The following is a 21,528-nucleotide window of genomic DNA, read 5'->3' on the forward strand; positions in this document are numbered from 1 at the left end:
TGGTTAGGAGCAAAAACTGTCCTTTATGTCCCTCTGACCAAATTAGTATAGGCCTCAAAGTATGTCTTGTTACACATCCTAAAAGGTTAGTTCCACCAGTCTGGTACTTTTAATTATTGTGTGTCATATAGATAAATCTTGGGCAAAGATCAATTGTTCTCAGATAAACCTTACCTCGACCTATATTTCTCGATCTGCTATGTATAATTTGTCAGTAGGTTGTAGGAGTAATATGGTTCCCTCCTAGGCATTGTTTATCTCTCACATTTTTAGCTGACATTATCCTTGTTTTTCCTCCATTTTTAAAGGACATTTTGCTGGGCATTCAGTTCTATAGTGATGATTATTTTCCTCAGAACTTTTAAGATATTGCTGAATCTTCTTCCAACTTCCTTTATTGGAATTGAATTGCCATACTTTTCTCTGTGCCTCCTTTTAAGTGTGTGTGTGTGTGTGTGTATATGTGTGTGTGTGTGTTTTACAAGTTCATTATAGTGTACTTATTTGTAGATGTCTTTCCATTCATTCTGAATGGGTTATGTGTGGATTTCTGATCTGTCTGTCCTGATTCAGGTGAACTATGCATTTCTTTTTGTTTATCCTGACCAATATAAAAAGATTCATGTTTGTCATCAGTTCTGGAGTACTGTTATATATTTAAATATTTTCTCCAGTCTATTCTCTCCTGAAATTCTAGCTTACCCATAAAGTAAACATTTCATCTTTTACTGCTATATCTCTAATGTCATGGGCATTGTAATGGTTAGTCTTGATTGGCAACTTTGAGGGATTTAGAAGCACCATGACAACAAATCTCTGGAAAATTCCTGAGATGTTATCTCAGGTTTAACAGAGGTGGGAAGACCTATTGTAAATGTCATTGGTTACCACTTCGTGGACTGGGTCCCTGGACTAAATGAAGAAGAAAGCACAGTGAACAGCAGCATTCATAGTCTGCTCTGATGGTAGATACCATAGGACCAGCCACCTCTGCTTCCACTGCCTTGCCTCCCTTCTGTGATGGGCTGTATCCCCTGGACCAGCACACCCAAACAACATGTCTCTCTAAGTTCCTTTGTCAGGTATTTTTATTCAGCCAGAGACAACTAACTAATGCAACATACATCTACCTACTTTTTTCTCATGGTGTATTCTATATAATGTTTTCAGTATGCCTTTTAATTCATGAGTTGACAGTCTTGGAGAGAGGAAGAGAAGGAAGATGGGGAAGAGAAAGAGAGAGGGGGAAATTATTTGCAGCTTTGTGAGTCAACTCTCTGGCTGTATTATACAGAAGTGTTCACAGACAGTATATAAAAGAATGAGTGTGATAAGTCACAAACATTTTTATTTGTGACACCTCTTACAAAAGATTATAGTTAAATGTTTTTAATCGATCAAATGGAATAATTTTATGGCCCATGAAGATGGACCAACCTATAGAGCAGGATGACATTATTTTACATTGTAGACCTAAACATACTATAAAAAGCCTTGTATTTATATTATTTAAAATGATTGTGACAAATGACCACCTTTGATGCTATAAGGAATTTGGTTATTTTAAACACAACAGGCAAGAATAAAAGGAAAGTACTGTCTTTAAAAAGCACCTTTATAGTATACATAAAATACTCAAATGTCATACATTGAACTTAGCAACATACTTTGGAAACTTTTCCTAAAGAAAAGATAGGTATGGGTTAAAAATATAGAGTGCAAAACTGGTTGTTAACCTGGTGTTTATGATAGAAAATTAAAGGAAAAACATCTACATTACTACTTAAGGAGTGTTAAGTAGATGTGTTATCTAATGAAATAGTCTTTCATTATGAAACATTAGAATATGTAAATTATGTGTGAAAATGTCTATTACTCATTAAAACAATAAAATTGAATAAGAATATATGTCTTGATTTATTGACTTATAGGAAGACAACTTGGATGATATTTACAAAATTGTATTACCAGTTATTTCTAGTTGCCATTTTATAAGAAACTTTTATCTTTGCCATTATTTTTCTGAATTCCTAATCTCAACTTTAGTTCTGTATTAAGTGCTTTATTTACAACACATTTTTTCACAGAAAAACTTTTAATTATTCCAAGAAAATTTAATTATTTCTTTGTGTGTTTCCAAGAGAGGCAAACTACCAAACATCTTTCTGTCTTTGGCACAACCCAGATACTATATCATCATCAGGTCTTGAATCTTTATGAACTCAGATTTCTTTCACTGTCGAAGTGTCTAGTTGTCCTCACAATCTCCAAAGAAATCAATATGTGCCACAAAATGCAAAGGAAGGATTGCAGGAGAGATGTATTTGTAAAATGAGAGATAATATTTCAAAATTGTATCTTCTCAGTTGTTTTTCCATAGAAATTCTATTTCTTCCATCTCAGAGAAAAAATATGGTTAGAATTCATTTCTCCTGGATATTTACAACTTCAGAAGAAGTACCAGGACAGTGCTTGTGTAATACACACTCATCCAAATGATAGATCATTCTGATTGAAACGCTAGGAGGTGTTACAGGTTAGGAAACAGAAAAGAAGGGATTATTGTTTTCTCCTCATCATCTCCTGCCATTTCTTATTCTCGTGCTGTGACTTCCTCTCCTTTCCATTCTGTTCACAAATGGATATTGGTGGGAAATACACGAAGTGCAAAGTGACTTTACCTGCTGTGCTGCAGGCAGAATTGACAATTCAGAAATGCCACCCTCTAGGTGTCTCTCCCCTTCTCACTCTCTCTAGAGGAAGCTAAGATGTCATACATTCCTCAGAGGAAAGGGCAGGTGACAAGAAGCCTGTAAGAAACTCAAAGAACCCTGAACTTTGGCCTTTGCCCTCTCATTGCTTGCAAATAAGCTTTTCACCCAACAACCAAGACAAGCAGACTTACCTGATGAGTAGGAGGTTTGGAAAGAAATCTTTGTTGTCAATAAAGCCAAGTCCATTCTGCACAATGTCACTGTTGGTGAATTCATTCATCACACAGCCTTCCTGAGCACTCTGTCCCAGGCAGTATGCGCAAGCCTAGAGATTTGAGACACACTTAGCCCTCAAGTATCTAGAAGCTGTCCAGCTGATCAAAATAAAAAAAATCACCAAGGAAGATATCGCTTTCAATAAGTAACAGAACAAAGGCTCATCAGTTCTGGGTGGTGATTTTAAGTAGAAATTTAGAGAATCCATGACTACATAATTTTCAGAAGTTCTGCTTAAAGAAAGTTCAATGCATATTGCTAGTAGTAGATGTCTCAGATTTCTTAATACACCATAGTTTTGCTATGAACTTCCGAGAGAATACCATGATTTGTGTAGTTCAGCTGCTACTTGGGCTGTTCATCCCATAGTCCTCGGGCATCTTTGACCCTTACAATGTGTTTAGGAAAATGTGGACAGCAAATCATCTTTACTCAAATTTGTGAACAACAAATGGGTCTTAATCATGCTGAATTTCTTTTTATTTGTGTCATGGACCCCTGGAATTTTTTAGTTATAGTGTTCAAAAAGAGCTCAGCCCACGTCTGAGTATTTAAGCAAACCCCTCCCTATATTTTCTCTTCGTCCAGCCCAGTGTCTAATGCTGCAATCTGCTTTTGTCTCTTTTTTCCTCTCTCAGAGCTTTCTCAAACTAGAGAATAAAATTATCCTTTTTCTTCATATAAACAAATTTCTTACCCGTTCTACCTGTTCTAGAAGTCATTAGATAACAGAAAATGGGTTGATATCATTTATCCCTCCCATTCCTGAGTTATCTTTATAAAATATCATTATATTGCAGTTGTTACTGGAAAAATCTAATAAGACAAGATGTCCATTTTATATGAAGATTTTTTCATTTTTAATTTCTTCATCTGCTGAGTTGACAAATACCACAAATTCTAAATCATGTAGTCTATAGGATTATAAAAATTAATATGAAACCTTCATGAATTATTTTTAATGGATATACCTTTCCAAAGTAAAGTATTGTGTGCATTCATGAATGCAGATGTGTGGGCATGTGTGTGTATGAGCATGTGAGTGTGTGTGCCATCAGATGTGTGTGAATACAGATGTATATGCATGTAGTGACATCTCTGTAAACAGAACAGGACCAGAGACACACGGGAGATTAGGCTATTAAACATTAGTGGCAGAATGTTTTATTTTTTGAGTTCTGTTCCTTAATAATATTTGCAATATAATGAATGTAGACACACTATTCACTGTTTGGTTGCTCAAACTAGAAGGAGCTCCCTGCCATAACTTATTTGATCTCATATGTGGTTAAAAGAAGTGTTTAAGTATTTACACGTTTAATCCTTGTTTCATAATTTGCTCTTTTCTCACACTTCTTTTGTGGAGTATTCCATTTTAATTGAAATCTTATAACTTCAGTAACTACAAACCCCAAGGATAAAAGGAGAATAGTAAATCTTGATCCATGAGAATAGCCTTATTCTCAATAAAACCATTTTAATACTTAATTATCAATTACAGAATTAAACCTCAGTTACCATTCAAGTAAAAAAAAAAAAACCTGATCATATATGTTACCACCGTCTTTTTATCAATGTCAAAGAGGCATTATTTTTCCTTTTTTTCTCAGGAGAAAAATTCTGTTCTTGAGATTTAAAGTAAATTATTTATTTTTATTTATGCAGATTATTTATATGTATGTCTTGCCTGGGTGTATGAAAGTGTACCAAGTGCATGCAATACCCATGGAGGCATGAAGAAGGAAGCAGATCCTCTGAACTTGAGTTACCAAACCTTTGAGATTCACTATGAGGGTGATGAGAACTGAATCCAGGTCCTCTATAAGAGCAGTCAGAGCTCTTAACCACCAAGTCATCTCTCCAGCCCTGCCCCCAAATTTACTGGTTTTTAAGTTTTCTGACTTACATAAGAAATCTAGGAAATATCTGGTATAAATAATAATGTTTAAAGCCAGGCATGGTGTTACACACCATTAGTCCCAGCACTCAGGAGGCAGAGGCAGGTGGAGCTCTGTGAAACTGAGTCCAGCCTGGTCTACATAGTGAGTTCTAGGCCAACTGGGGGTACAGAGAAACCCTGTCTCAAAAAGACCAAAACAAAAAACAAAAAAAAGAAAAAGAATGTTTAAAATCCTTCCTGAAGTTTGCTCTCGGATACAGCTTCCATGCCTGAGTACGGCTTTTTATTATTTTTTTTGAGAGAGAATAAAAAAGAAAGTAAGTAAGGCATGGGCACCAAGAGCACTGGCTTGAGAATGTAAGAGCCCTATATCCCCTTTAGACTTCTGCCCTTTCTAGCAGTATGACCTTAGGGAAGTAACCCCCTCCCTGAGCCTCATCTTCTTCCTCTCTTGCAAACTGGAGACAAGACTGTTCAAAGCATTCTGTTATTCTACATGCAAAACAGCTTGTGCAGTTCCAGGTGCATACTTTGAATTCTGCAATTAATAATTGTGATGTTTCTTTTATTAAGTGTTTTTTTTTATTTTATTTATATTTTATGTGTATGAGTGTTTTGCCTGGATGTGTGTGTCTAAGTACACTCATGTCATGCAGTGCACATGGAGGCCAGGAGAGGGCATTAGATGCCCTGGAACTGAAGTTATGGACAGTTGTTAACCACCATGTGGGTGCTAGAAACCAAACCCAGGTTCTCTGCAAGAGCAGCCAGTGTTCTTAACCATTGAGTCATCTCTCTAGCCCCTGCAATGTTTCTTTTAACAACTTTGACTTGACAGGAACAGTGTTGATAAAATAAGAATTATTTACATTTTTTGAAGATTCTTAAACTGTTGCCTTCAGTTATCATTCCTGATAACTTAGATTAAAAGACCATTTCATATACCTGATATTCAGTATCTAATTTGCCTAAGATAAAGACATGTGAAAAAAGGTACATCCAAATCATTAAATATATTTGACCAGGTGGATTTGTAATAAACTTGGTAAACCGACTGTGTTTCACTGTGTGTAGCAGGATTTATCTCCTTGACACAATGCCAAGTAGCTGCCCCTGACTCACCTTTCTCCACCTGAATGCCTGTTCCATCATGTCTTTTAGGCAGTCCTCTATCACTGTATATCATCATCTCATTGTACAGTTCAAACAGAAATCATCACTGAAATCTCACCATATGGAAAGTACCAGAAAGCCAAGCCAAAGGAACACACTAATCGTCAGAATGAGAAGTTCCTTAATGTGTTACCAAATTTTCATGATGTGTTGTGAAAAAACTTGCTAACTATATGGCATGAGTTTCTAATACTGTCTGTTTAATAATATAATTTAGGTATAGTTGAATCTGAATTTTCAAATTCCCCATCTTAATGATTAATATAAAACTGTGAGGTAGGGGTGGGAATATAGCTCAGCCAGCTGAGTGCTTGCCTAACATGCAGTGTTCAGGGTCTGACTATGAAAACCACATAACCCAGGCATGGTGGTGGTTGCCATAATTCAGCACTTGGGAGGTGGATCAGGAATCAAGATTAAGGACTATATACGGAGTTGGAGGCCAGACTGGAATACATATGACCTGTCTCAGAAAGAAAAAGAGATTGGGGGGGGGGCGTCAGGGAAGATGGGGGAAAGAAAGGAAAGAAGAAAAGAAGGAAGGACTGAAGGGGAGAGTGGGGAAGAGGGAAGAAAGGAAGTCAGGTGCATTTTGTGTTCATTGCCAATGATTATTGCTAGATTAGTATGGTTTTGTGTTAACATTTTCTCAGTAGAAGCTGATTTTGAAATAATGTGTGAGGGGCTAGAGAGATGGCTCAGGGGTAAGAGCACCCAGGTTTAATTCCCAGCACCCACATGGAGGCTAACAACCATCCATAACTCATACACATAAAATAAAAATGTTTAAACGTAACAATATGTGAAAATATATTATTAATGTAAAATACTAGCATTAACATGTAGTTTACTGCTCGATAGCTTACACATTGGATGTTTTCTTCCTCCTAAACATATTTGTCATTGATTTTTCCATAGTTAACATTCAAAGTGCATACAATAAATGTAATTGATATAGTCTTCTAAATATAAAATCAAATATGTCTCTGCTTAGAAATTAATTATGATTGCAAGAAATGTTTTCAAAGAACATTGCCCAACAGCATGGAAGTTTCTGGTTACAAATTATTTACTGTATATTGGGAAAAAAAATCCTCATACTTTAAATGATGCTTAGATGTGAATAGAAGGTCATTATGTCAATAAGGTTCAGGTATAACTTTAAAATTAATTGCTTTTTTCCTAATTGACAAGTTAACAAGTATGAAATATATATTCATGTATTCACATACATATGTGTATATACAAAAATGGGAAACATCAAATTTAAACCTTGTTTGCAAAGTGTTTTTAACCATTTAATAATCCTTGTTGCTAACTATCTTATACACAAACATTAATATTAGTACCTTGGAATAACAAATGCATATTTTGAGGAATTAAAATATAATCATTAAAAATTAAGCTAATAGGGAATGTGTCTGTGGTCAATTATCAAGTGCAAAAGATTTATTTTGTTATTGAAGCACCTGAGTGGTTTAAAATGAAGATAAGATTAATGTCTTTCTTCTTCTTTATTAACACAGTTTAAATTTATATGCTGAAATTTGTATGTGACTTCTAAATAACCAGAGACTTAAGTTGATACGAACTTAATTCTAAGTACTGTATGTTAGATATGTTGTATCTTGTAGGTATATGCCAGTGTTCTCCAAAATTTGTTTCTTAAAGAAATTAAAATTAAATATCTCTAGCATCGTGTTTTGTTGATTTGTATGTGGAAGAGGAGCAATTAAGATGCTTCACCTTGCATTCAGTATATTTTTGTAGTAGTTCCATTCAGGTGCTATTCATTTAATTGGCCAAATGTTTAATTCCACTAGAGAACATTTTCACTGCCATTTTCAAGGACTAGTTATTGTTTTCTGTATATCTGGAAAATATTTATTTTCAGCCTTTACCTTGAAGGCTGTCTAAAAGAATAAATCCATTCCATTCATTCTAGGTCAAAGTATGCAAACACTTCCATTAGATTTCCACTATAAACACAACTCAGGCCAATCTGCTTTTTCCTTAGTTACGTAAATGATTTAGGGATAAATTTGTGTATATGAAATATTACTAAGTAAATAATCTATTAATACAAATTGCTGACTCTGTTTTTCTCCCCACAGGCCTGATGGAATTGGGACTGTTTCAATGGAAGAAAAAGAAAGATTTGAGGAGATAAAAGAGAGACTTTCTTCCCTGTTAGAAAATCAGATAAGCCATTTCAGGTGTATATTCTATTTAATCCAAGTATCTGTTTTTCCTATCATGTTCAACCAGCATTCCTTATACATTTTTGTTATATCTTCTTGCCTTATCACCACTCAGGAATGACTGGTTGTCCGCCACTGACTTGCAATGCATGATCCAGGGTTCATTCTGTTTGCTTCCCAGAGGTCATTCATTCCCACCATTCTTGAACCTTAGCCTTTCCTGCTACAATATCCATTCCGATGTTCCTCGTGCTTGCCCTTTGCATTGTAACTCCATACTAGCTCTGCTGTCTATTCTTTTCTCTAATCCACCAAGCATGGAAACTCCCACCTCCATGGTGGAGGCTTTCTCAATTATTCTAGAATAGACTCAAGTCTTTTAGCAACTGTTGTCTGTGCCCTTCACTTATCCCTGTAAAACATAGTTAATCAGTACATTGCCAAAGTCATTAGTTAGCTTTTATTCACATTCTGTGACAACATGAGCTACAACCTAGTGCTCCAAGAAAGATTAGTCATCAATATTAGTAACACAAACATAAAAGATAAACATCTTGATACTATTGTTGCCCTGATTTTAGCTTCAAAGACACTAGCAGTTAGAAATGTGAAAATAAATGTACAGTACATATTCTTTTACTACCACTACTACCACTGTCACATCAATTAATTTTGTCTTACAAAATTCTACTATTCTGTGATTATATGATTTGGAATGATTTCATATGAATTTATCAATAAATTCTGTAAATCTACATTTCACTAAATGCTACTCACCAATTTGAGCACAGCTAATCTAAATTTCATGTCCTTATCTGTGATATGCAGAAGTTAGAGACTGTGATTTTTAAAAATTATACTGAAAGTAGAAATTCTCAAAGGTAGGTGTGCATGTGTGTGTGTGTCTGTGTGTGTGTGTGTGAGATCTATTTTTCTACACTAGAGATTTTCAACTGGAGGTCGAAGATTTTCAAGGGAGGAATTTTCATTGTCAAAATAATCAGTGGTAAGGGGGTGACTAAGTACTGAACTGACACTGGAGAATTGCTCTACCCAACATATAGACTCACAGGAAGGAACATTGTCCTACAAGCATAACTGAATTGAACTTACAAACAAGATTTAATTCGTTACAAAATGAATTCAAGGGGACTGGAGAGATGGCTCGGTGGTTGAGAACATTGAATGCTCTTGCAGAGGACAAGGGTTCTATTCCCAGCACCCACATGGCAGCTAACAACCATCTGTAACTCCAGTTCCCAGGAATCTGACACCCTCTTCTGACTTCTGCGAGCATTGAACAACACAGGTGCACTTACACATGCAGGCAATACACTCATACACATAAAAACAAAATAGATAATAAATAAAATATTTTAAAAAAACAAAGTATTCAAAAAGTAAGTTTTTGTGTTTGCAAAGATCTGCATCTGCTTTTGCTATTGTTAAGTTTTTCCTCTTGGGTTGTATAGAGTCCTTTAAATATTTAAATGAAAATCAGTGTAATTTACATTTTTATGCCATTGTTCGGGCAGAGCTCTTTCAATTGAACAGATACATATATCCATTACTGTCTGCATCATTATGACTATTGTACCAGTGATCTCAGCTACAAGTAACAAAAGTCCTGCTAGAAATGACTTAAATGATGAATTGATGGCTTTACATGCTCATATATTTGCAGGTCAGGTAGGGCAAGCTTTGGATGGTCTCCCTTACTCTCCCCCTTCATGATACAGTCTCAGCCTCTAACGGGAGGGCAGTGGCCTCACTCACTGTTCCCCTTTATGGCATAGCCTCATCCTCTACTGGGAAGGTTGAGAGCATAGCGTTTCTTAGCCTCACATCTGTACATGCCAAGGTTCAAAGGAAATTGGAGAAAATGTCTCTTTCTGTGGTTTTCTTCAGATCATGAAAACTCTCTTTAGATATCCCAGCAGACTTTCACACTTTGCTTGTCCTATGTAGTTCATACCCTAGGTTCTGAACCAGAGCCTGTAGCCAGAGGCCACCTGGCCTGTGTGCTAGATGCCCCAGTCCTTGATACTCACGTGGGATGGCATGGTAGTGTTGGGCCAGGCAGAGCCAGGGACCAATGCCTGCCTGCATCATATATTGTGTTCATTTCTCTCTTTCTCTTCCATGTCTATCCTCTGAATAATATCTCTAAAGATAAACACTGCAATCTCTTATCTGTTTGGTGTACTGAGAACAACAAATTTAAATTAACTGGCTTAGATTTGGGGTGCTCACATAATATTCCCTCTAGGTGTTTGTAGTGTTGGTGTAAATATTTTAAGATTTATTTTTTTCCTATGGAAAGCTAGATATGATGAAGGGGTTGTGACCTCAAAAAGAGAAATTTTAAGTGAGTATGTACACCAGTTTAGATTAATAATTTTTAGGGGAAAATATAATTTAGGACTACTATAAGAATTCTTCCAAATTATCTTCCTTAGCTACTTATGTTAAAATGTAGAAAGAATATGAATAGCTAATAAACTTAGGATGTGGAACTAAAAACAATCTCACCTGAGGCATGGAGGTACAATCTTGTAATCCCAGATACTTCAGAGACTAAGAGAGAAGACTTCAAGTGTGAGATATCATGAACACAAGGTCAGCCTGTGCAATTTAGCAAGACTGTCTCAAAAGTAAGGGTTAGGGGTTGACGAGATGGCTCAGCACTTAAAAGTGCTTGCTGTTCTTCCAGAGGACAGTTGAGTACCCATATCTGGAAACTCACAACTGCCTATAACTCCAGCTCCAGGGGTTCCAACACCTTCTTCTGTCCTCTGCAAGTACCACAATGTGTGTATACATATATATATGTATACAAACACACATACACATAAATTGTAATTTTTTTAATCTTAAAATAGGGGTGGGAGGAGTATTCTGGATAGAACTCAGTGACTGGCCACTTACTTGCCTAGGCACTGAGTTTAATCCCCAGTACTGGGAAAAAAATAAGAGATAAATTTGATACAGTGACTAGTACATATAAATAAGCCTGATGATATTCTAAAAATAGATTTCATAACAACACAAACCCAAATGATGAATTTCTCATTAAAGATGGTAGATTGAAAAGGAAAGAAAGCTTACACCTTGGCTCCATGGCTTGGTATCCTGATACAACCTAACTAACGGCAGAGGCAGGAATATTTCTGAAGAAGTCATAAATCCAGAGGACAGGTGTGAGAACAGAAAATACAACAAAGAATAAAACTGAAAAATATTGTGGAAGTCAGATGGATGAAAAATGTCTAATACAGCCATTCCAAGAAAAAGGACTCATAGACTGGCAGTGTGAAGTCAGAGAAGTAGCTTGGTTTATATATATAACCACCAACATATGTAGGGATTGGCAGTGTTGAGCCCCTCCAGACAGAGTAAATACTGATTTGTGCATCTGCTCAAAAAGGACTTGGATCTCCAGACCTCTTTTCTAGTCCAGCTCTCCTACACTGGCCTCAGTCTGCATATTATTCCCTGGAAAAGGTGACAGTACCTGGACTGAGGTAGAGGGACCAGAAAATACCACTCATGGTTGGAGGTAAAAATGGAGATATTGATCCTTTTAATCTTTGGTTATACTTTCCTTTTGGGAGTTTAAGACCATGCAGTTGGCCTAGATAAACCAATTTATTTTCACTCTTAAGGCCATTTGAGGATCTGTTCCTCAGGGATCACATGGTCTTAGGAGGAGCTCCTGGCTCCTTTCTTTTACCAGTTCCATCTATGTAAGATAAATCAAAGGTTCTCCTTGACCGTGGCTGGATTCACTTGGAAATATGGAGGAAATGTTTCCTGTGTGTTGACCCTCCTCTTTATAGACTGGACACTAGTTCAAGTCCATCTGGTGGGGCTTCATGGCCTCCTTGATTAAGAGGACAGGTGACTCACCACAGTTACAGGACATTTTGAGAGATGCTTCATAGTCCCCTGGAACTTAGTCGACCTATGAGGACAAGGAGCAAAAACTGTCCTTAAAGGCCCTCTGACCAAAGTAGTACAGGCCTCAAAGTATGGCTGTTAAACATCCAGGAAGCTTAGTTCCACCAGTCTGGTACTTTAATTACCATATAAAGCTTCTTTAAGATTCCATATATATAGCTAAAGGCTGTATAACAAGAAACAATGCCAGATGGATATTCCTTCCTTTGAGTTGTTGGCCAGGGTGGCCCCAGAACATAGAGTTGATAAAATGAACAGCAGACCCCAATCTCATCTAAAGAAATATTGGCAACTGCTTGCTGCTAGATGAGTAAGAGCTGATCTTCCACAAGGAACTCTAGATAAGCTGACTAGATTCAGTGGATGGCTTAGGACTGGGGAATGGCTGGGGGCACTGACAACACAGTGGACAGTAACAGGGATGACAGAGTATATGGGCTCCATTGGGGAGGGGGGCTATGGGAGGGTGCCACTTGGGATGTGGGTATATAGATGAATAAGAGTGTTTGAGTTGTTCTGTATGAAATACACACACAAAAATATCAATAAATTTTAAAAATGAGTTATATTTGAGGAAGAAGCATAAAAATTTGCTTCATGTTAATTAGTAAATGTGAAAAACATTACCATTGAAATCTACCTGATGACATTATATCCATGCTCAGGTGCCAAGGATCTCAGAAATTAACCAACTGCTACCAGTAATAATCAGATATATAGAAATTAGACACATATGTGCAAACATCTAAATGTTAGTTGCTTTAAAAATGAGTTTTTTTCTATGAAACAGTATATTTTAAAATGAAATGGAGATCTTTTTTAAAGGGTAAAACATCATTCGGTTTTATGTCTTATAGGATTTATACTGAATACAATGTTGTGTAACTATATTAATTCAATGTGAACCTAAAAATTTACAGCCAATTTTGAAAGAGATACATCTTAGTTCTGGAAATTGTTATTGAATATGTCAATGATGTTGTAATGAAATGTTTCTTCTAATTATGTGGTTATTAAATAAATAATTTTTTAAATGGAGATATTAAATAAACCTCTAGCCTAAAACATGGAGAACAACACACCTCTTGACTCTCATACTTGACTCCCCACAGCTGGCAGCCAGTCAGACTTCCACCTCCTGAGCCTTTTGCAGAGTCTTCTCCTGAGCATCTCACTAGTCCAGGAGAAAAGACTAAAACTGCAGCAAGCAAAGATTTCCCAAGCAGTCCGGGACAGACACCCTCTGGGAAGACTGCCATCCTTAAGAACTGCCTACATGCACACAGCTTCCCATTCACTTTCAGTAGTCGGCTTTTGAAAGTAATCATATACCTAGATCCTCAGATACTTGAGAAAAGCAAATACAGAGGACAGAGCCCAATGCAAGTAGGTACTAAAAGAGAGAAAATGACAGTTTAGAAAAAATAAGGATAAGGGCAGAAGGAAAACAGGGACTTTCTAATATTGAACTCCTTAAAGAAGTTTGCAAGGACAAAAAGGGCATCTGTAAAGCAAAACAAGATTGAAAAGTGTTTTAAAAAAACTGTAGAGAAGAAATAAAATCTCTAGAGATCATATAAAAATACCACACATACAACACACAGACATGCTATTGAGAGATCAAGTTAATGAAAACATCCAGGAAGTACAGCAGGAGTCAAATATAGGTAAATTAAAGCAAAGGGTAAAGAGACTGAGTTTCTGCTTTGGCATTTTATCACCACAAATAGGAATACTGGAAAGTGATGACTAGAAGTAGGAAATTATTCAGAAATTCCCAGCACTAAACGATTAGTATTTCCACTGGAAGAGTTCACTGAGCATTCAATAAGTTCTACTTAACACTAAGGGTATATTTTCATGAATTTTTAGAAATTCATATTTTTTTAATCTACAACTTCTCATAAAGATGGGTTCCATACCATACAAAGAATCAAGAATCGGAATGATTTTTAACACTGATTCGTTCTGTAATGTGTATGTCAGGCACTAAACAAAATTTAAATACCCGCTTCATTTTGATTTTTGAAGCAATACTAATCTCTAGAAAGTTGTACATCAGTGACTATAGATTTTTGTTTGTTTGTTTGTTTGTTTGTTTGTTTTTCTTTTTGAAGCAGGTCTCCCTGTAGCCCCAACTGTCCTGGAACTCACTATGTAGACCAGGCTGGCCTTGAATTCATAGAGATCCACCTGCCTCTGCCTCCCAAATGCTGGGACTACAGGCATGCATCACCACACCCAGCTGACTTTATAGTTTTTAAGAAAGCTCACTTCTAATCTGGAAGTCTGGACCAGCGGAAGATTCCATTGTAGACTGTTTTCAGATATGCCATCCCAAAAATGTGTTTCCTGCATTTACTTTGATAAATTGTAGAACTTGCCAAAACAAAGGAGAGATCAAAGAAAAAGATTTAAGATTCATGAAATGAGAAATGAATCTGAGAGAAGGGTAGCCTAGAAGCAGTAGAGGACACATCCCCAATGACAGCTGAGCTCTGACCAGAAAGCTGCCACTTCTGACTGGAGAGGGTCAGCATCTCAGGTAGATTAAATAAATGGAGCATAGATTAGATGAACAGAACTGGAGAGTCTGGTATTGTATTACTTACATTGTGTCAGTTGTTTGAGCTTTATGTTGTTGCTGCCGTTTTGGGTTTTTCATTGTTGTTTATTGGGGGATTTTTATTTTTTTATTTTTTGAGACAGGGTTTCTCTGTAGCCTCAGCTGTCCTGGAACTTGCTACATAGACCAGGCTGGCCTCAAATTCACTGAGATCCATCTGCCTCTGCTTCTATAGTGCGGAGATTAAAGGCATGTGCCACTACACCTAACTTTTTTTGAGTTTGAAATCCATTTGTATTGGATTGAAAAAAATTCAAAACAAATTTGAGTATTATGTATAAAATATACTGAGCAGGGCATAGACAGTAACCCTAGTAAATACTGTATCTCAGTTGTCTAGACTGAGTGCATCATTAATGCCAGCTGCTATGGTGCAGCAGGAGACAGCCAGAACTACATCCAGCCACTTAAGGTGTTCTCTTGATCTTGGAGAGCTCTCCACTCAGGTAAAGCCAGATCCTTGACTTCACTGCAGGAAAGAATTTGAGGATGAACCAGTATGAAGCAGAGTTGGAGTTTATCAAAAGTAAATAAAATGACATTCAGGGGAAGAAATAAATTATACTCAGAAGCATGGTGTGGGCATCTCAAAGGAGACCACCCCAGTGTCTCAGCAGAGGCCATCTGTGCCCTCTTGGGTGTCTCTCAAGTTATATCTCAGAGGGTTGCCAAGAAAAGTTCTTTGCTTTTATATCCTCTTTTTTTTTTTTCTTCAATAAATGAGATGATAGGGTGGCTATGAAGGTGTTATGGAAGGCATCTCAATCTGATAAGGTAAAACCATATCAACACAGGAGGGTTAAAATATGTCTTTTAGTATAAAAGATGTTTCTGGTAAGATTCTTAGAAAACTGTAAGTTTACAGCTTTTGAAAGGAAAAAATTCTATATGTAGTAAAACCCTAATCATGATTCATTCCTATTTTAATATTTTAAAATTTTATTTATTTTTATGTATATGAGTGCTTTGTGTGCATGTAAGTGCACCCATGTGCACAATGCCAGAAGAAGCCAGAAGAGAGTGTTAGATCCCCTGGTAATGGAGTTATGGATAGCTTTTTGTTTTTGGTTTTTTTTTAACTATCCTCTGCAAGAGCAACCAGTATTCTTAACCACTAAGCCATCTCTCGAGTCCCCATATTTTAACATTCTTTTTTTTTTTAATATCTCTATACAAAAGAAACACTGTCTCTGTGGCAGCAACCTTCACACTTTCACAACAAATGTTTGGTACCTCTGTTGGAATTCTTGATTCTCAGCTGGCCTGGAGAGAGGCTTCAACCAGATTCTGGAGTGAGGGGCTCCTTTTCCTCCCCATATCCCCATAATTTCCCATTTTCTATGCTACCTCAAAACAAAACAAACTCCCTCACATCCAAGATAAAGAAATGCAATTACTTTCACATACAGCAATTAACCCCTCCCCCCAAAAAAAGTGGAAAGATGTCTTCAGGGCATTATACATAAAACAATGAATAGCCATAATTCCTGACAGAAGGGAAACTAATGTAGTCAGCCCATGCATTGCCCCTCACTGACTGTCGAAGTGATTCCAGGCCATGGTCTAGAGGAAAAAAAATCAGATTAAGGACCTATCCTGATGAAAAGACAGAGCTGGGAGTCTAGAGGAGGCCAGGGTGGTCACAGATTTTAGGTCAGACTTCTAAAGACTGAAAGAGAGTGATCCCCTGGAGTATGCAGCTAAATATTAAGCATTGTATGTCAGTGGAGCAACTAGCCAAGGTCTGGCAAAGACCCACGTGAGAGGATTGTGGGAAATACCCAAGGCCAGGGTCAGTTTCTTTTTGTGATCTTGAGTAGAGAGCTCTCTAATCACTGGCACTGGACTGAATTCTTAACAGGGTCTTGCCCCAGCAGTGGGGGAGGGGGGATAATCTCTAAAATGAACATATCTCTATTCTTTTTTAATAGGACTAAAACCAAGAGCTAGACAGATCAAACTATTTTAAGTAATTGTGTTATGCTCTTGAACAGAAATTGCATATTGAGAGGGCTACAAATGTACCCAGCCATCAACAGAATAGAATTCATTAGCATTCAATAAAAATATTCAGTCAGTTTTTTAAAATTAAGTAAAATATGATGAGAGAAAAGTATTTGAAAAGCTAGCCAACCATAACTGAGAAATGATGCAAGACATGGAAATATAAAAGGGGAAGCATGTTAGGAGGAGTATTATTAATGAGTATCATGTGCTTAACCATCAAGGTCATGTATGGAAAAGCTATAGCTAACATAGGTTTTAATGCCGAAGACTAAATATTTTCCATGTGGATTAAAACAACAAAATGCTTCCACTTGTAACTTCTATTTAAAATAGCTCTGGATGCTCTAGCCACTACATAGAGTCAATGAAAATGAAATAGACACATCTATAATGGAAAGGAAGAAGCAAAACTTTTTGTTTGCAAGTGGTATGGTTATCCTAGGAAGAAAACCCCATAGAAACTAAAAAGAAAAGAATTCACCTCAAATGAGTTTAGAAAAGTTGGAGGATCTTAGATTTAAAAAAAATATATCAATATCAGTTTGTTTCTATATACCAGAAATAGGAATTTTAGAGCATTACCATTTTCAGTAGCATCAACAATCATAAAATAGGGATTGGAGAGACGGCTCAGTGGATAAGAGCACTAGTTGCTCTTGCAGAGGACCTGGATTCAATTTCCTGCACCCACATGGTTCTAACAACTGTCCATAATGCCAATTTCAGAGGAATCCAATGCCCTCTACCTACCCCCACAGGCATTGCATGACTTGGGTACACTTAAACACATACAGGCAACACACACACATAAAATAAAAATAGTAAAATATTTTTAAAACTTAAAAAAAATTAAAAATTATAAAATAGGTGGATATCAAATGTGTGGATGAAAGGCTATACAAAATTTGTACATCAGAAAGTAAAAAATATTGCTGATAACAGCATCTTAAATGGAGAAATATACTGAGTAAGACCCGATACTGTGAGGATGTCAGTTCTGAAACTGAATTGTAGTGTCAGTCTTATTGCAGTCAAAATTCTAGTCAAATTTTGCAAAAAAATTGAACCTGAATCTAAAATTTATATGTAAACATAGAGGTTATTTAAAATAACTTTTTAAATGACAATATTGGAATGCTGTTGTCACCTAATTTCAAGATGTATGAAGTTGCAATCATTAAGACTGTGTTATTGAGAATCAAGACGAAACAAGTTGGAGAGGTGGCTTAACCATTAAAGACTCAGACTTGCAACCAGAAAGCACTTCACATACTTGCATGGTCTACTGGCATTCAGTGAACATACAAAGACAGCTTGAATTGAATACTTTCTCTTTTCAACAAATGATTCTGGAGTGTTTAGTGTTGGATATTCAGATACGTGCTCCTCACCTCAGTTCATAGTCATACCTCATACAAAAGTGGATGCAAAACGTTAGAGAAAACCTCAGCATTCCTGAGTTAAGCAAAGATAGTTAAACACCAAATTTGTGATTCGCCAATACAAAATTTGTTACCATGAACTTCATTAAAATCAATATCATCTGATTTTCCAAATACATTAAATAAAAAGTCACAAAATGGGAAAAAATGTTTACAACAGTATATCTCCTTCATGGACTTTTATTCAGAATATACAAAATGCTTAAAACTTAATTCTTAGACATGACCATTTAAATCTACCAGATGACTTTATATCCATGCTCAGGTGCCAAGTATCTCAGAAATTAACCAACTGTGACCAGTAATAATCAGATATGTGCAAACATCTAAGTGTTAGTTGCATTAAAAATGAGTTTTTCTGTATGAAACAGTATATTTTAAAATTAAATGAAGATCTCTTTTAAAGGTTAAAACCTCATTCACTTTTATGTCTTTTAGGGTTTATACTGAGTCCAATATTATATACCTGCATTAGTTCAACTGTAAACCTAAAAATTTACAGCCAGTTTTGAAAGAGATGCATCTTTGCTCTGGAAATTGTTATTGAATATGTCTATGCTGTTGTAATGAAATGCTTCTTCTAATCATGTGGTTGTTAAATAATTTTAAAAAACTTAATTCTAGGAAACGGAATAACCCTATTAAAAGTTGTTTTACACCAGGTGTGGTGGCACACGCCTTTAATCCCAGCACTCAGAAGGCAGAGGCAGGGGGATCTCTGTGAGTTCAAGGCCAGCCTGGTCTACATAGTGAGTTCCAGGACAGCTAGGGCTACAGGGAGACCCTGTCTCAAAAAGACAAAAAAAAAAGTTTTAATCCAAGATGTTTGAGAGCTAAAAGACAAGTAAAACAGAAGTTTGAGAGCATAAAACATCATTGCTCAAAAGGGTAAAGTAGCTATCATTGCTCAAAAGGGTAAAGTAGCTTAAAACCATCTATCCTGGGCATAGTGAGCTCTTGTCTCAAAAACAAACAAAACTCCTATAAATCTGCTAATACACCTGAAATTCAAAGCAACAGAAACTGAAGGTGGAGAAACAGGAACTTTAAGATGCTCTTTATAAGACTGTAACAGTGCAACTCAGTTTGGAAACTAGTTTAACAGGAGCTTAAAATTCTAAACACCATATTGTAGCTAGGGCCTATTTCACATGTAGGATATTTCCCAAGAAAAATTGAAACCTATGTCAACTAAAGACTTTTATATGAATGCCTCTGCTAGCATTGTTAATAATAACATGGAAATAAGCCAGATGATCATTGACAAGGAATGAACAGTGTCGTGTGTATAGTGGTGTAACGCCCAGCAATGAAGAGGGAGGAACTGTTGAAACATAAACCATGAGTGATTTCAGAAACTCTATGCCAAGTGAGCACCCAGACCCGAAAAAGTACATCCAGCCTGTGTCCTCTAATATAAAACTGTAAGCATGAAATCTATATTAAAAGACAAAAACCAACCACTGGTTGCCTGTAGTAAGAAGAGCTACTGGGTCATAAATGACATTGCCTGTAGTTATAGTTTCACAAAAGGTTACATGTGTCACAACTTTTTTTTTTTTAATATTTATTTTTATTTTATGTGTATGAGTGTATTGCCTGCATGTATGTGAGTGCACCTGTGTTGTGCAATACGGCGGAGGTCAGAAGAGGGCTTTGGATTCCCATGGAACTGGAGTTAAGGATGGTTCATAGCCGCCATGTGGGTGCTGGGAATCAAACCGGGATCCTCTGCAAGAGCAGTCTGTGTTCTTAACTGCTGAGCCATCTCTCCAGCCCCACAACTTACATTTTATAATTTAAATATGTGCAATTCATTGTAGTCACACCAATAAATCTAAGGGCAAGGGGGTTAGTTCAGCAAAAGAGCCCTTACCTATCATGTCCAAGGTCCTGGGGTCAATCCCAGTCACCTCAAAATAAAGAATTCTGTTTCACAGTGGGAAGTTGGTAGCATATCTAAAACTGAAGAAAAAAAATAACAACAAGAAGTAAAAACACAAGTGTACAGCTTTCGGATATTAAGTTCAAATGCCCAAAGAATCATCTTAAAGTTGACCTTTTCATTTTTTTTCTAATAAGAAGAAATTACTTAGGGTAAGGTGGAACAAATATAAAGGATGTCATTTCACTATTGTGAAAAAAATAGAGGAAACTTCCTCTTTAGACAATGTGTGTACTGTTCGTATAATTTTCATAAAAATAAATACTATTTAAACAAGGAAGAGGGGGGCTTAATCATAGGTCAGGCCTATGTAGGCTCATTTATCTGTGAAATTCATTTACCAAAGTGGGATTGGCTTCAGTTTATTCAGATTAAGTATTAAATGTGGTTGAATTTTATTTGATAATTAAATGTTTTCCACTTTGTTTTGCTGGTACAGAGCTGTCAAGAGTAGTAAAAACCCAAAATATTTATCCTGAAAGGCAGAACAAAATGATTCCCTTCTTTTAAAGCTTGTATTGTAAAGATTAATTAAGCTTCTGTGTAGTTATTTTCTGTAGGTTATTGATTCAGGATTACTTGTATTCTAAATGTGCTGAATTATTTACACATTCTGCACAGCCAATGCTAATTTAGAACATACCCAGTGGGACCTCAGACCCCTGAAATGCTAAATGTAATCTGGGGATCAGTAACATTCCATTCATAAAATGTGTCACCCACAGGTTAATGGAAATAAACAATAGGAAAGACAATGGATGGATTATGCAAATACACTGAAAAGATTAAGCAGGGGGAGGGAACTACAAGAACCCAATTTGTGTTTTATTTAAATGTGGATTAAACTTTAAAGTATACAAAATGATTAAAGCTACTTTGCTAATTTGCTAATACATAACAAACTACACTGCCCAGAGAAAACTATTAAAATAAATTGGTTTGGGCTTTTCTGAAGGGTGGGGAGAACGGGAGACTGAGAGGCAAGATTAAGCAAGAACACGTTTTAACAGTAAATAAAATGGTAAGTATTCTGAAGAAGAACCCCAGTGACAAATTTAGAAAGTATTCACTTGTGTTTTTCTGTATTGAGGAACGCTTTATGAGACTAACACCCAAAATAAGTTCAAGTACTTTCTTTTAAAAGAAAGAGACAAGTCAACCTTTTATTGTTTCCTTTAAAACGTAGTTTCATGAAGGACATGTGCTTTCTAACAAAACCTATTCAAATAGTAGTGTAAAATATTCTCTCTCTCTCTCTCTCTCTCTCTCTCTCTCTCTCTCTCT

At 36.3% G+C, this 21,528-nt stretch overlaps 1 protein-coding gene across 10 annotated transcripts in view; it reads left to right on the forward strand.

The window, feature by feature from the left end:
- The window catches only part of Cadps2 (calcium dependent secretion activator 2), a 595,026-nt gene that overhangs the window by 439,950 nt on the left and 133,548 nt on the right, over positions 1-21,528 (forward strand). For all 10 annotated transcript variants that reach the window (XM_017797106.1, XM_017797102.1, XM_008828867.1 and 7 more), the window contains exon 14: positions 8,178-8,279. In XM_017797106.1, coding sequence (XP_017652595.1) covers positions 8,178-8,279 — 102 coding nt within the window. The remainder of the gene's footprint in view (positions 1-8,177; positions 8,280-21,528) is intronic.

Source organism: Nannospalax galili, unplaced genomic scaffold (genome assembly GCF_000622305.1).
Source record: "Nannospalax galili isolate Female #2095 unplaced genomic scaffold, S.galili_v1.0 scaffold413, whole genome shotgun sequence".
In the NCBI taxonomy this organism is placed as follows: domain Eukaryota; kingdom Metazoa; phylum Chordata; class Mammalia; order Rodentia; family Spalacidae; genus Nannospalax; species Nannospalax galili.